Here is a 17,386-nt window from a genome sequence, read left to right on the forward strand (position 1 = left end):
TAATGTTTTACCACAAACACCTTCATTTAAAGAAACAATAGATTCTTAGTTAATAGGTGTATCCTGCAAAAACGTGGAAATGTTCATATCATATCCTAAGAATAATAACAGGCCCTTTTATTAATTCACTATTTTGCGTGAGGTGTAGGGGATCAAAGTTGAGTTAAAACACTTGAAATGAGAGCAATAGGCCAAGCTCTAAGCCAAGACATAACATAAGAAAGGTATGAAGTGCTGTATTATTCAACAACAACAGCCACATCGCAGCGATGACAAAGGAAACCAAAGTGTGTTGTGTCGTGTGTGTAGAAAGTAGATCAAATGAAACCTTAAAGGTTGAATAAGATGTCTGTGCTGTAGTTGTGGTGCAGATTTCAGAAGTGAAAAACGAAAAAAGATTTTAAGATGTACATGCAAATGAGTAGTCTATTTAAAAGAAAGCGCAGACAATTTGTACACATCACAGTTTCACTTTCAAACAGAGCTTTTATTTTTTTGTTGTTTCACAGTTTTCAGGATTTTAAACATTGTTGACACATCATATAAAAATTTGACAGTACCTTCATTAAATGAAACCCCTACTGCCATCTCACAGGCAGTTAAAGTTTGTTATGTCTTCATAAGAGGATTGTTGTGCTATTATAGACTTATAAGTTTTGGCCGGCCATGGGCCTTTCTGGTGCAAATACTATTAAAGTATAATAAAATAGTTTAAACCACAATTGGTTAAAAAATATTCTTGAATAAGAATAGAAATACTTATTTACATTAATTAAACGTGAGCCTTCTATGACGCATCATACAGCTCACTGAATGATTATGTCCTGTACCTCCCTGACTCTTCCTTCAAGAGGGCAAATAACCAGCGGAGCCATGTTTTTCCCGTTGTCTTGAACACAGGGGTTAAAGTACGGGTGGAGAGGCTCAGTGAAGTTACACCCGCTGTAAGTGTAAATGTGAGTCTTTGCTTGAGCGTCATAGAAGGACACTGATCCTTTCTCGTAGTCCAGGAATATGCCGACTTTCTGAGGTGTTTCCTGGAGGTGGATGGTGGTGGAGGGGCCGGCGCAGGCAGACAGACTTCCACCTTTGCGTCGACAGATCGCCCAGTAACCACTGTCAGGTCGCACTATGATGCTGCCCTTCCTGTTAACGGAGTGTCTGACCACACCAAGATCCCAGTCTGTTTTATTGCCAACCTGAAAACACAGCACAGAGAACATTGAATTAGACAGACCACAAAGTAAACGATAAAAATAAAGTACTTTGTTTTATTTCTCGGCAATTTGATTATGTGAGATCATCTATTAATTCAGATTTTGTGCTTTTTCGTGTGAAATTTGTTGAACAAGGTGCTAATTCAACTGGTAAAGTTAAAAAAACACCAGTGTGTGATTAAGTTGTGTGTGACCAGTGTAAAACTGCTGATGTCGCATTGCATTTCAACATTCCTTTAAAAACACACCAGATATGGTTCATTAAAGTGTCCTGCTAGCTAAGTGTGTCTTCATGTTTCTTTGCCCCTACCTGAACCACCCAGTAGGATCTTCCTGATGTGAAGCTTTGTTTCCCCAGGACACAGACGCAGGAGTCGAACCGCTGAGGATTGTCCGGCCGGGGGGTCTTCTTCATCTGGCAGCTGACCTGTGGGTCATTATGATTATTATTACATGATTATTATTACATCATTATATCATGTTCTGCTCATTTGATGTTACTGAGAGACTGCGTTCTGTACACACATCAGATCATCAAATCACACAGTACCTTCTTTCCATCTGTAGACAGGGCCAGCCAGTTTGAAGCGGTGGCAGGATCCAGAGTCACGTCAACTGCAGAAACACGGAAAGAAAACAGCAAGTTGAGTAATAAAAAAGATTCACATCATTGTCAACTAGATCGGGGAATTAGGTAAAGGAAGTGTGATGCTGAACATACCTGCATATTGATTCATCTTGTCTGCCTCTGCAAAGAAAAATAAAAAGAGAACAAGAAGGTTATTTCATACATTGACACATCGATACTGAACAGAACTGACATTGTTCTCTCCTGAAGAAGTACTGACCTTCTGCACACAGTTTGTTTTCAATGTCTTGACAGACGTCCATGAACTTGGAGATGACTTTCCGTACTGTCCCCATGCAGTTATCAGAGTGCACTGCAATCTTCGACCACTCTCTAGTAGATGGGAGTCTACTGAGAGACGGGAAACTCTGAAATGAAAGTTTTTCATGAGTACGGTTCTTGCAGCTCTGGTAGAGCACAGAAATGTAAAAATCTAGTACACTTATCTAACCTGCAGGACGTGAAGAGGGTTCTGAGTGAGCTCCAGGTGCAGAAGTTCGCTGTTCCTCGTCTGCAGGTCACTGATTTCCTGGTGAAGCTCATTGTTCAGGTCCTTGGCTCTCCTCTCAGTTTCCTCCTGTCTCAGTTCGAGCTCCTCAACTAGATCTGCACGGTGTCTATTGATGGCGTTTATGAGCGTGGTGCAGACCTGATAGCTGTTCATGATCTCTCTCTCTGTAATGCTCTGGTGATTGAGATGACAAAACATTAATTTAGAGGAAAAGAAGGCAAGCCCGGCATCTCTTATGAAAAATCCATAAAACAAAGTAGAACTTACTTTGCTTAGATCCACTGAATCTTTGATCTCCTCCATCTTTCTCTGTCTGGCCTGGATCATCTTTTGAATTTCTGCCTTTTTCTCCCTCACATTGGTCTGGACAGGATCAACAAACATTAGTTTTTACAGTTTTACAACAGGAAAAACATTTTTTCTTATAGGCTTATACAAGTTATTTTGTTAAAATATAAGTAGATGAATAAAATGTAAATGTCCTCACCTTGATTCTATTGCTCTCCTTCTCCATGGGGACGGTTTTGTGGTGTTTGTGGTCCCTCGCTGCACATTTCTCACACACAGGTGTGCGATCCTTCTTGCAGAACATTGTCAGCGGCTTGTTGTGGTTTCTGCAGAGGTGACTGGTGGGGAACGTGGCTGGATCCGTCACCCGGTGTCTCTGCAGTTCTGCATCCGTCTGGTGGGGGGTCAGGTGAATGTCACAGTAAGATGCCTGGCAGGTGAGGCACGACTTGACTGCTGATGACTTGTTCTCATTACAGATATCACAGGGTACTTCTTCAGCTTCTGATACTCTGTATGGTTTCCTGGTTGCTGATGGCACCACATCGCCAACACCCCTCTCTTCTGTTGCCGCGGCCAACACACGTCTATTGATGTGAAATAAATTCTGTTGGTATCTCAATTAAATTCAAATGTTGTGCTTTTCTATACGGTTTACAAAACCCTGATTTAGATAATATTCAAAACAAACCTTAAGAATTCAATGATATCAGCAAATCCATGGTTGATCCTGAGCTCTGGGCGACTTGGGAAAACCTCTTTGCACAGTGGACATTCAGGTTTATCTTTTGTATCCCAGTAGTCTTCGATGCAGTCTAGGCAAAAGTTATGTCCACATGTGATGGAGACTGGGTCGGTGTAGATGTAAAGACAGATGCAGCACCGAAACTGCTCCTCAAGCTGCGCCCCAGTTGCATTTTGGACTGAAAAATAACACATCAACAAAAAATTGTTTACATATTTGTTTGACTTCTTGTCAAAGCCGTTCTTACACAAAAGCCTGACAGGCATGTGTGTTTTGATAGCTGCGGTACACTTGATATCACTTGACTGCATCTAAACAACAGCAAAACAAGATCTTGATCAACTTTCTGTTTGTTTTGGCGTCAAAGCAAATGAAATTATTTCAACACAAACAAGAATCTCAGAACACAGGTTTCTAACAACTTGTGTAATTAGCTTTTACTGAAGTGAACACTTATTGCCAGTCAGCTACTTTGTTTGATATATAATATTTGAAAAACATTGAAATGATAAATAAAAGATGACCCGAAGTGGAGCATAATTATCCCTTGTGGCTTACAACACATTACAATCACAGATATTTGACACATACAAATAAACTACTCATGTTAAACTTTTAATATGAAGTAACCAAAAATCTTTTGCAAATGCATCGTGTCAGGATCACGTCACAGTTTTTACCATGCGTAGGTCTCTCATATGACTCTTAACAGATACAACTCTTTACCGCTGTTGTTCTGTGTTGGTGCTTCAACTCCCGGTTCCCTGATTATTAGTGATACATCAGGACACAAGTGTCTCTGGACAAAACACTAAACTCCGAACTCTTGGTGCAGAGGCCTGTCCACAAGAATCGCAAAGGTGCTGTTCAGTGGCAACTGGAGTTGCTTTTAGTTCTTGAAGACGTTTCACTTATTTAATCTGAAAGGCCTCATCAGTTCTGAGTGACTGCTGGAGTAGTAGACTTATAAACCCTGTGGACTCATCAAGTCGTTAGCACTTTGATGGTCACCCGTCAGTTGTTGCCCTTGTCTTTCAGGTGCAGGTGGACAAGACTGAGTCTTGTCCCGAAGAGCTGGCTTTTGTGTTGTACAGTGCATTTGTGAAGCTGTTGTTTTGTCTCTTCCATGTACTGCGTTGCTCTGTGTTTGTTTTGGTGTTGTGGACTTCATACACGAAAGCCAGCCAAGGTGCTAACGATTTGATGACTCCACAGGGTTTATAAGTCTGCTACTGCAGCCAGTCACTCAGAACTGATGAGGCCTTTCAGATGAAATAAGTGAAACGTCTTCAAGAACTAAAAGCAACTCCAGTTGCCACTGAACATTACCTGTATGACTGAGAATCTTCAGTAACACCTGTCCACAAGAATTTCCCTGAGGGAGTATAAAAAGTATCAATTACTATAATTATTATTAAATGGAGCCTCTAAATCTACAAACTATATTTTAAATAAATGCATAATTTTAAACTCATACTTTTTGGAGTTTAGGTTGTGTTTTTTCACTCAGACACCACAAGTGAATATGAACCGTGCAGCAAAAAATATTGTGAAACTATCTTAAACAGAGAGGAAAAACCAATCTAAATTTTAGACCTAAAACAGAATCCACAAATCACGGAGAAACATGCACTTTATGATTATAACCAAATAGAAAATCACAACAGCGACTAAACAAATCATTTCTTACCTGTTTGGGATGTCATGTTGAGTGTCCTGATCATTCTTATCACATACAGAACACACAGCAGGTGCAGCGTGCAAAGGTTTAAGTACTGCCTTTGTTTGCAATGGTTTTAGTCACACCTTCCACTGTCGACACCCCTCCCCCTCCTCAGATTTTCCGATAATGCAGTCATTCTGGTATTTCTGGTTCTTCGCGTTCATCTGATGACTTTGTTATATAAAATCCACCTTAACGTCATGCACCTGGTGCTACATGTGTTATACTTTTACTTTTTCAATATGCAAACAAAGCCTACTCTCAAGTATACCGTCTGCAGCTGGTGCATCTGCTGCACTATATCATTGATAATTCATGTAGTTTTATAGGGTAGTTAGGTTTTTAGAAACCTAATGTTACTTCATATGTAAATAAAAAGAACATAACACTAAATAGGACAACTTCTCTTGAGGGTCACTGGAGAGCCAAGCTGTTAGTGGGCGAGAGGCAGAGTACACGCTGAACAGGTCACTATTCTATCACACATTCACAGCTATGGGCCATTGTGCCATAAATACTGTACACATCAAAAGGAACAACGACAACAAACATCAGAATAAAAATCTCAAAAATGAAACAATGTTCAAAAGTACCACAGTACAAATCAAACTCTGTTTTAGACTGAAAGCAGTGATAAAAAACACCAAAAAAACAAAGCATCACTGGCCCGGCTGCACATCATTTCTAACAATGGGAGGCTCTTGTTAAGTTGCCTCCTAAATTACAGCAAGTGAAGAAACTATTGCCACATTCAGTGAAGTACTGGAAAGTACAGGTAATTAAGACTGCCAGAAAATCTTGTAAGACTTACGGGCAGTAGCTCTTACCTAATAATTACTATTGTTGCAGCTGATTGGTAGTTGCAATCATAGATGTTTACACCTGTGCTAATTATGGTTAAAAACATATTGGTGAGTCATGCACTACACATTTATACATACTGTTTGTAAAGGCATTGATCAGTCAAATCACTTACCATAAAAACAGGCTATGGCTGTTCATACTGTGAGTCGGACTTGCAGAATAAATTCTCTGATGATACTATCCCATCTGTAGCTCCATCTGCAAAGTGACACAAACCGATTTTGGACTAACCATCCACGTGTTCACACGTCCAGTTGCTGTCAGTCAGCTGCATTGTCAAGTAAGGAATGAGCATTAGATGTGACACTATTGCCCTAGTTAAGGGGAAAAAATCCATTCTTTTTATTTAGTTTTCACTCTTATCTGTTTTTCACCTGCTACCAGCCACATTTAGTTATTTTTTACCCAGTGCCCGTAGCTGTAACAATTATTAAAGCCTCACAAAGTTCATAACGGCATCATGAGAGGTGAAGTCAGACTCAAACATGACTTTCACTGACTAAATCTTGACTAAAACCTAAAATGTGTCATTTTCGGGAAGTGACTATGACTGAAACTAAAATTCTAGTTACAATTAAATAAGGTGTCAAAGACCACAGTCGAGAGTCGGCTTCACACAGATCTAAACTGAATCTTACACTGAATAGAGTTAAAGTTCAAAGTGGATCAGTACCATAATTACTGTTTAGACCTCAAAGTGGGAATTTTCCTCTACTGGAAACTGTGGACAATAAATAGTATCATGAAGAGAGACTGACAGACAGAGAGACATGCATCTTACTTAATCCTTTGTATTCTTGCATCTGATTGGTAGTTGCACTCAGGCACATGTACACACCTGTGCTTGCTGGAGAGTACAATAGACAGACCGGTGAAATAGTAAGTCACATTATTTTAACACTCTCTAGTATCAAAAATGATGAAACAGGTGTTCAGGTCATTTGTGGATGTTAACTAATGTAAAGACATGTTACATTAGAAAACTCATTGCACAGAACATCACTTGTCAATGTAATTTGTACCATCAGTTATGTTTTATAAACTGTAACCAGTATTTTGATGTTGTTTTTAAATGAGGTGAAGCTAACTTGTTTAAACGTTTGGGGTGATTTCATGATTCACCATGCTATATATAAAATCCTTGTTTTGTATGTTAAACCTTAAAGAAAGACATGAACTGTGAAATTATTGAGGTACGTTGTTGCCCATATGCAATTTTATTGTGGACAAAGTGACGTCCTCTTGCACCAGTTTTTCTGATAATCTGAAGTGAGCTAACTCCATGTGAACACTAGTGTTTTAAAGCTTACCTTACCTGTTCCTGCAGAAACAAATGCTAATTTACTGTACCTGACTGTCATATCTGTTTTCCATCTGTCACTTCTCTGGGAAACTCAAAGAAGAACTCTTCAGACTAGTTGGCACAGCTAAACCAGGAAACAGAGAGAATAATGAATCAAGAATTAGGTCAATCAAGTATGTAGCATGCTGCACATTTTTTAATTTGCAGGAATTATGTCCTATGACATAATGATAACAGCCTTGATTTACTGTGCCACACATATTCTTAGATAACTAGCTGCTTGGTATGATATGCAGGAATAAATAATCAATCCTTCACTTACTCTGTAATTAATTTAGAAGCTGTTTAAACATGTGAACTATCTTCTTTCTTTTGTAAATTAGTTGTCATTACAGCTGATTTAAAGAAGGGTCATATATCAACAACCCTGTCTCCTGAATGTTTTGGATGTCCTGGATTTTATGCAGCTAAATTTCAACTGCAGTCACATTTATGTAGCAAAGATAATCATCATGTTTTGATGCAACGTATTGTTTGAATGAATGAAGCTCTACATTTATTAACAGAGAGCAAGCTGCATGCAGGTTGTTGGGTTAGATGGAAGGAGGATAATGCACAGGACTTATGAACCGCAGACCCGAGTTTGAGTTCAGACTCCCATGTGAGGTTAGGTTTACATTTACAGTACATTGGTTAGGGTTATGACTAGTGTTAGAACTGCAGGATCAGATATTTGTGAGGATCATCAACAGAACCGGTGCTAAATCATTACTCTTTATATTTTAGATAACCTTGTGTGCTGTTTTCTTTATCATCTGTATGGATCCGTTTGAACATGCAAATCCTCTCTGTGTCCATCTTTGGCATTTGTCGAGTTTTGTGAATGTGTAAGTGCAGTGCATGGCACCGGAACTGCACTGTCCATCCTGTCAGATGGGCAAAACATTTGCAGTCAGCTCCATCTGCAAAGTGACGCAAACCGCTTTTGGACTAACCCTCCACGTGTTCCCACGTCCAGTTGCTGTCAGTCAGCTGCATTGTCAAGTAAGGAATGAGCATTAGATGTGACACTATTGCCCTAGTTAAGGGGAAAAAATCCATTCTTTTTATTTAGTTTTCACTCTTATCTGTATTTCACCTGCTACCAGCCACATTTAGTTATTTTTTACCCCGTGCCCGTAGCTGTAACAATTATTAAAGCCTCACAAAGTTCATAACGGCATCATGAGAGGTGAAGTCAGACTCAAACATGACTTTCACTGAATAAATCTTGACTAAAACCTAAAATGTGTCATTTTCGGGAAGTGACTATGACTGAAACTAAAATTCTAGTTACAATTAAAAAAGGTGTCAAAGACCACAGTCGAGAGTCGGCTTCACACAGATCTAAACTGAATCTTACACTGAATAGAGTTAAAGTTCAAAGTGGATCAGTACCATAATTACTGTTTAGACCTCAAAGTGGGAATTTTCCTCTACTGGAAACTGTGGACAATAAATAGTATCATGAAGAGAGACTGACAGACAGAGAGACATGCATCTTACTTAATCCTTTGTATTCTTGCATCTGATTGGTAGTTGCACTCAGGCACATGTACACACCTGTGCTTGCTGGAGAGTACAATAGACAGACCGGTGAAATAGTAAGTCACATTATTTTAACACTCTCTAGTATCAAAAATGATGAAACAGGTGTTCAGGTCTTTTGTGGATGTTAACTAATGTAAAGACATGTTACATTAGAAAACTCATTGCACAGAACATCACTTGTCAATGTAATTTGTACCATCAGTTATGTTTTATAAGCTGTAACCAGTATTTTGATGTTGTTTTTGAGGCATTTCATGATTCACCATGCTAAATATAAAACAAATTCTTTGTTAAACATTTGTTAGAACTTTTAATGTGGACAGAGCCAAGTGACGTCCTCTTGCACCAGTTTTTCTGATAATCTGAAGTGAGCTAACTCCATGTGAACACTAGTGTTTTAAAGCTTACCTTACCTGTTCCTGCAGAAACAAATGCTAATTTACTGTACCTGACTGTCATATCTGTTTTCCATCTGTCACTTCTCTGGGAAACTCAAAGAAGAACTCTTCAGACTAGTTGGCACAGCTAAACCAGGAAACAGAGAGAATAATGAATCAAGAATTAGGTCAATCAAGTATGTAGCATGCTGCACATTTTTTAATTTGCAGGAATTATGTCCTATGACATAATGATAACAGCCTTGATTTACTGTGCCACACATATTCTTAGATAACTAGCTGCTTGGTATGATATGCAGGAATAAATAATGAATCCTTCACTTACTCTGTAATAAATTTAGAAGCTGTTTAAACATGCGAACTATCTTCTTTCTTTTGTAAATTAGTTGTCATTACAGCTGATTTAAACATCATATATCAACAACCCTGTCTCCTGAATGTTACAGTTTATGCAGCTAAATTACAACTGCAGTCACATTTATGTAGCAAAGATAATAATCATGTTTTGATGCAACGTATTGTTTGAATGAATGAAGCTCTACATTTATTAACAGAGAGCAAGCTGCGTGCAGGTTGTTGGGTTAGATGGAAGGAGGATAATGCACAGGACTTATGAACCGCAGACCCGAGTTTGAGTCCAGACTCCCATGTGAGGTTAGGTTTACATTTACAGTACATTGGTTAGGGTTATAGCTAGTGTTAGAACTGCAGGATCAGATATTTGCGAGGAAAACAAAAAAGGATTTTGCAGACGTGATATTTTCATGAACATAAACAAGTATGTATGTTGTTCATTTATGTGTTCCAACGGATGTGGGGGTTGCAATGATGGAGACACAAAATCGAATAAAGTGGCAAAGCGTAATTTATAAAAGAGCCATTTTTAAGTTGATTTGGGCAGCAAATGTTATCTTTGGGTTAAGGTTAGATTAAGTTTTGGTGCTAGATTTTAGTGCAAAATGAAACGAGAAAAAGCTATTTTTACGACGCTCTTCTGCTCCTTCATTTTGGATTTGCACAGCGTGTAACACTTTTGTTTCAGCCTTCAACTTCCTTATACACGATCTCACCAGGATCATTTTTCTTGCACTACATTTAAGCAGCCCTCACCGTGTTCACGTTTGCCACACTTTCATGATACACGATATAAAGTCTTTTCTCCTTATGTCTCTTTCTTACATGCTTCCCTGTCTGTTTTGTGTTTTTGTTGTGTGAGACATGATTACTTGGCTGTGTTAATACTCACCTGACATAAATACTGTATCTGCATGGCAAGCATAGTCTTGTGAAAGACTTGTGTTTGTGTCTATACGCGTCTGTGACGCCCGTGTTTGCTTGCACATTGTAGGGCTTTGTTTTCAGTACAAAAACTACAACTCAGTTTTGACTAGTAAAAAACTACAATGGGTAATTCTATTTTTTGATTTTATAAACTAAATAACTGAGGGAAGATAGTTCTGAGATTGATCTGAAATGAAAATCTGACCTATATCTGATGATTTTGTTTTTATTTGCTTTTTTTTACATGTGTAAGTATTGTTAAGCTGAGACTTTCAGGTGACATTTAATCTGTTGAAACAGACTCACTTCTGCGTAAGCAAACATTTTGTACATTGCATACCTATCATTCATCACACAAATGAGGCCATAATACATTTTTGTGTCAAGTACAATCATCTCACGGCTCTTAGATTTCTTAAAAAAAATAAAAAACCTGTGAGACAGCTTGTGACTGGATAAGATCAACCCGCTTCTTAGTTAACAGTTTGTATTATAGTTTGAGGTATATTTAACCTCAAACTGTAATCTGTCCTGATTTGATAAACATCAACGACAACAACAACATAGTATGTGACAGTCTGGCCCCATACTGCACACACTGTCAATTATTATACAGTAGGAAAGCAGCACCAGGGCTTGGCTTTATGTCCAAACATTAAGGCAATAAGAGTATTGTATAACAGTGTGGGCTGTTTCTTTCAGATGATCAAGAATAAAAGTAGACACCTTATCTGTTCTCATCTGTACCTGTCACTGTCTGTCATATGTCCAACGTGCAGTTTCGGCTTTGTTGTTGTAAAACTGGTGTTTGTACTGCAAGATTAAAATCTCTGGAACAGTATGTCCTCAGTATGACATCTTAACAATCATAAACATCTATATTTGTACTCTTAAGGTTAAGTAAAGCATCATTCGAATGTTATTTTTTGCACTTTACTCTCTAAACAAAATAAATATATAAAATATATAAGATGAATGAATCAGCTTTTATACTATATGAAAGAAATTGTGTGTACAAATAATAACTGATAATGACAAAGGGAACTTTTAAAACCCAAAACTCAAATATCTAATTTACAAATGTATCCAAAACGTTAATTCATTACTAGATTGAAACCTCTTTTGCAACAATTACAACTTTACGTTTTCTGGGGTACTGTATTACTCTACAAGCTTCTCACCTGGATTCAGGTAATTTACCCCTTTTAACTGAAAGATCCTCTCAAGCTCTGCCAAAGTGCAGGACTGAACTGTCTTTTATCTCTTCTCAGACTTTCTTAAACAACTTCTCTGGGTTTGGCTACATTTATCCTTCTAGTCTAACTAGTCTCTCTTTTGCCTGTCGCTGATATACACCTAGATTGGAGCCACTTTGCTCCTGGAAACACATAGGTTTTTATAAATGGTTTCATCCTGTTCATGATCTATGCTTCACTACAGTGTGTTATTGGTAAGTCTACAAAGAGTGAATTGTAGGAACTGATCTACACAAGTGTTTACCTTTCTAAATGTTCAATCCATTCAGTTTGCCACAGGGAAAGTTAATTTAAAGAAAAATGAAAGCAAACACAGTGTAGATTGCCACAGTGAAGGCGTTTGAATCCCTTCTGAAACACTATACCTCTGTACTTTACACATTTGCCACTTTCTTTTTACTTTTCTTTTATAATGAGCAAAAAAGATTATCTCACTTTTAAAAGCAAAAAGTGCACTAGTACAAACAGGATGGCGGTTTGGAATACCAAAATTGGAGGGCTTTACCACTAAAAGCTCCAGTTTGGATTAAAAAACAGTTCTTCACATCCTAAATTACTGAGATAATATGCCTGTCACATGCTCTTTCTGTAGTTTACCTGTTGTATAACAGCTCTTTCCAAAATAACTCCTGACGCTTTGCATTAACCAACCACACGAGATGCCACTAAAGGAAGACGCAGTTTATATAATCACACACTGGGGAGACTATGCTCTCAAAGTATGCATAATAACTGGTTCAAGCTCGACAATGTTCTTTGTTCTTTGTTCCAAAAGATATAAAAAAAAAAAAAAAACACTGAAGGGAAATTCAACTAACACTCAAGTTTGGCCTAAACACAATAGCTTCAAAACGTACTGATCAAACATAAATGATTGCGATTCTCTCATTGGTTAAAAGGGCGAGTGTTATATAATTAAAAATGAATTGAATAGCTGATGCACCAATGGCTGTGCTTTACAGTAAAATCCAGGTCAAGGATAACCATGATAAAGGTTAAACCTACTTAGTATCAACATACAGTTAGTTCTATAAATAATGGAATAAAGAACTTTTTTTTTTGGAATTTGGACATAAATAATTAATACTCAGTTTCTTTTCTTCCTTCTTTTGCCAGGCCATTACTTCAGCTGCTGCTTTTTTAATTATTTCTGCTTTCAGTCTTGACTTTGGAAGGTAAAAAGACTGGTTCCATTGGCAGCCATACATGCCCATGCCATAACTCTGCCTCCACCATGTTTGACACATAATGTGGTATGGTTTGGATCATGAGCTGATTGTTTCCTTCTCTATACTTCTCTCTTCCCATCATTCTGGTACAAGTCAGGCTTTTTTAGCTGTTTTCTGGAAAAGTATAATCTGGCCTTTCTATTTTTTATGCACTACCAGTGTTTTGCACCTTGTTGTGAAGCATCTGTACATTTAGACTTAACATTCACATTTAAGTGATTGTAGACATTGACATTCAGTGCATTTACATGCACTCATGTAACCAGGTTACAGTCAGCTTACTCCAACTCCTAAGTTGATTTCTTCTTATTCTGTCAGCTAAGAAGTGCGGCCCAATGAGATCATTACACTGTGTGATGCTGCCTCATTATATAATCCAGTCTGACCAAACCAATACAAAGTCCCCTGCAGACGTTGTGTATTTCTTTAATTCAGTTTGCACTGTCAACGGGAGCACTGTGACAGTCTGTGTCTCTCTCTCTCACGGCTTTTTCAGGGCGTGTGAACCCTGATTACCTGAGAAATCTGAGTAGTCTTGCTCCTTGCATCCATGAAACCGCACTAGATGGCATTCCTTACTCCTCGGGAATGTTTTTGACTTGACTAGTTACTGTAAATAGTTTCTTCTTCACCATAGACAGAACTCTGTGGTCATTTACTTTAGTTGACTTTCTCTGTGGTTAATTAATTCCTTCTTTTTAAAAAAAAGGAAGCTCTACTGTACTACTGAACAGAGGTGGAATGCATTCGACTGATCATGTAACCACTTAGGAAAAAAAAGTGAGGCAACGACATAGTCAGAGATTAGGATTTGTTAAGATGAACCACAAAGTAGTTCAGTTTAGTAAAGAGACTTATGTAAAATACATTCTTACACTGTTTTTGTCGACATGTGCCAAATACAAACAAGATAACTACTGTTAAATAACTTACAAATGATATAGTTAAATTGCAAACTAACACTTACTAACACAGCCTTCCTGGCAAAATCACTTAAGCACTTGCCACAACATAATTTTATTACATAAACATGTAGATGTGAACAGAGGACAGATTAAAACAAACAAACAAACAAACAAACAAACAAACAAACAAACAAACAAACAAACAAAAAATACAAAAACAACAACCTATCTTCTTTACATTATTTATGGACCTATATGTACTAGCTTTTTCATGGTTATTTGATGACTCCAAGCAAAACTATCTAGAGACTACCTCACGAAACAGGTTGACTGCAGACTCTTTCTACAGGCTGGGAAGGAACAAAGTTAATATTAACACAATTTCCTTATTACTTTATCTTATTTAAGAGTTGAGCATTATACACACACTACCACTATACATTAACTAAATATTTAGCAATAAATGCTTCACTCTAAATAAAAAATAAAGGTTATTCACCTTGTTCCTTTGCATAAAGAAAGGTCACATAAGCCATTTGGCATGATGCCCATATGTTCCAGAAATTCACTTGAATTGTCGACTGCAAACTGTTTAATCATGATCTTATATAATATGTGCATACTTGAGGAAGGTGCTTGATGTTACTGGGCAACATGTTGAAACAACACCTATACCTGTTTACACGTATGCTAATCGCCATGATTACATACATTTTTACATATGTTGTTATTCTTATTTACAATCTGCATGTCTGAACAAGTTTACAAAAATACTTTCCACATAAGATTTCATATGCCACACATCAGATAGATAGCACTGCCTATCAGCAAGTCATACTGTAAACAGTTTCCTGCTTAGCTACTAAAGTGCGTCACTGTTTTGTACTGAACCGAGCTGAACTAACTGTAGACTCAATTCACTACTGAACATTTGGAATCAGTGCTGAACTTTATTCTGCATGAATGATAATGCATTCACTTACGTAGTTATGAAGAATCTTTGAACAATAGTACATTGATTTGCATGTACGCTGAAGTGCATTTGACTGATCATGTGGCCGCTCAGGTAAAAATGTGAGGCATCGACATAGTCAGAGATAAGGATTTGTTAAACGGAAAAACAAAATAGTTCAAATCAGTAAAGAAACTTGTGTCTCTGGTTCCATATTTATCAAGAATCTTTACATTAAAAGTTAATTTAGGACCAAAATAGCTTATTCCTACCTCAGAAAAGTTATAAATGAAACTTTCTACTCTTACTCTCAGCTACTACTCCCAGGAAGGTTTTTGATGCTTTTGTTTCACGACATCCAGAGCTGAAAAGTACAAATTATAGCAACCTTATTAACACAATTTCCTTTTTACTTTATCTTATTTAAGAGTTGAGCATTATACACACACTACCACTATACATTAACTAAATATTTAGCAATAAATGCTTCACTCTAAATAAAAAATAAAGGTTATTCACCTTGTTCCTTTGCATAAAGAAAGGTCACATAAGCCATTTGGCATGATGCCCATATGTTCCAGAAATTCACTTGAATTGTCGGCTGCAAACTATTTAATCATGATCTTATATAATATGTGCATACTTGAGGAAGGTGCTTGATGTTACTGGGCAACATGTTGAAACAACACCTATACCTGTTTACACGTATGCTAATCGCCATGATTACATACATTTTTACATATGTTGTTATTCTTATTTATTTTTATGTAATGTTTTCGGAAATCAAAAGTTCAAATGCTAAATAAAACTCGATTCTCATTGCCAATGGAGGCTGAAAGTCGGCCTTCTTTTACTGGACTTTACTGTGGTCATGAGGCTGCTCATGAGCTATGTGAGTCACATCCAGTCAACGTAGTTTATCACTTGTGTAAAATGTCTGTTTTTTATGTGCAATCAGTTTTTTTTATGTTATAGAGAAAATGTAACATTCCACTCTAAAGTTTGTTTATATTTTATTGGTAAGTCTATTCAGCAAAGAATAGACTTACCAATAAAATATAAACAAACTTTAGAGTGGAATGTTACATTTTCTCTCCAACAAAATCATTAGTATGGTTGTTGGATAAACAAATACAAATGTAAAGATTTATTATTTCGTATGCGAAGGTGAAGGACTTTTTTAATCCCCTTGGGAAAATTCTTGTGGACAGGCAGCCATGTTTAAAGTGCCACAGGTTTGGGGGTAAATGCCTATGGCCGTAAGGCTGCTCTTGTCTCAGCTTCAGTCTGGTTGACTAATTTGTTATGCAACTGCTCATCCATCAATGCGACTTGACTGGAAACACAGTGGGTACACTAGGTAAACAGGTTGTTAGCTGCTGTGAAAGTATTTACAGTTATGGCTAGAAACCAAAATCCCAGGTGAGAGTTAAGGAAACGAAACCTAAATGTGATGCTCGATTCTCATGTTTATTAGATTTTTAGTATTTGATGATAAATTCATATGTCTGATATGTTACAGCACAACTTCAACTTCTATAATGTGATGTACTGACTAAACTGGGGCACCATTATCAGAGGCTTATAACAGTGGAGTTCCTCTCTGGTAGAGTCCAAAGACATTGCTCCAGACTTTTTCTTGCTGGGGCTAAATGGGGGCACTCCAGAAAATAAAGGAAGAAGAATATATGGCATTTAAACAACTGTTTCAGACAATATATATCTACAATCTGCATGTCTGAACAAGTTTACAAAAATACTTTCCACATAAGATTTCATATGCCACACATCAGATAGATGGAGTAGACTCAATGCCCTACTGAACATTTGGAATCAGTGCTGAACTTTATTCTGCATGAATGATAATGCATTCACTTACGTAGTTATGAAGAATCTTTAAACAATAGTATATTGATATGCATACATGCTGAAGTGCATTTGACTGATGATGTGGCCGCTCAGGTAAAAATGTGAGGCAACGAGATAGTCAGAGATAAGGATTTGTTAAACTGAACAACAAAATAGTTCAAATCAGTAAAGAAACTTGTGTCTCTGCTCCCATATTTGTCAAGAATCTTCTCATTAACTTTAACTTAGGACTAAAATAGCTTATTCTTACCTCAGAAAAGTTATAAATGAAACTTTCTACTCTTTTTTCAGCAACTACTCCCAGGAAGGTTTTTTTTTTTTGCTATTGTTTCACGACATCCAGCGCTGAAAAGTCCAAATTATAGCAACCTTATTTTTACACATATTAATACACAATTATGAAGCTTTACTTTGTATTACATGTAATCCAACTATTATTTTAACCTTTAACCTTTTCCTAATATGGGTTGTGGGGGCACTGGAGCCAATCCCAGCTGTGAGGTCACAAGTCTATCACGTTTGACACAAATGAACACAACTGCATGTCTTTGTACTGAGAGACCAGGCCAGAGGAAACCCATGCAGGCACCTTAATCCTAACTTCACACAGACAGTCACCCAACCAAT

At 37.4% G+C, this 17,386-nt stretch overlaps 1 protein-coding gene across 1 annotated transcript; it reads right to left on the reverse strand.

Annotated features, from left to right (window-relative positions):
• Nucleotides 1–463: 463 nt before the first annotated feature.
• On the reverse strand, nt 464–5,220 carry LOC113157357 (E3 ubiquitin-protein ligase TRIM39-like). The gene is made up of 10 exons (XM_026352801.1): nt 5,080–5,220; nt 3,336–3,567; nt 2,844–3,231; nt 2,624–2,719; nt 2,297–2,530; nt 2,066–2,213; nt 1,939–1,965; nt 1,768–1,832; nt 1,528–1,644; nt 464–1,199 (listed from the first exon to the last, which is right to left on the reverse strand). The coding sequence occupies exons 1-10, from the start codon at nt 5,111–5,113 to the stop codon at nt 807–809; spliced, it is 1,734 nt and encodes a 577-aa protein (XP_026208586.1). The 5' UTR covers nt 5,114–5,220; the 3' UTR covers nt 464–806.
• Between the last annotated feature and the right edge of the window lie 12,166 nt (nt 5,221–17,386).

The sequence above is a fragment of the Anabas testudineus genome, chromosome 18, assembly GCF_900324465.2.
Source record: "Anabas testudineus chromosome 18, fAnaTes1.2, whole genome shotgun sequence".
NCBI classification, from domain to species: Eukaryota; Metazoa; Chordata; class Actinopteri; order Anabantiformes; family Anabantidae; genus Anabas; species Anabas testudineus.

Coding starts and splice junctions, on each gene's coding strand:
- LOC113157357 (XM_026352801.1), bottom strand. CDS start 5,113: ATGATCAGGACACTCAACATGACATCCCAAACAG. Junction 2,214..2,296: donor ACCCTCTTCACGTCCTGCAG/GTTAGATAAGTG, acceptor CTTTCATTTCAG/AGTTTCCCGTCTCTCAGTAG. Junction 1,966..2,065: donor AAACAAACTGTGTGCAGAAG/GTCAGTACTTCT, acceptor TTTTCTTTGCAG/AGGCAGACAAGATGAATCAA.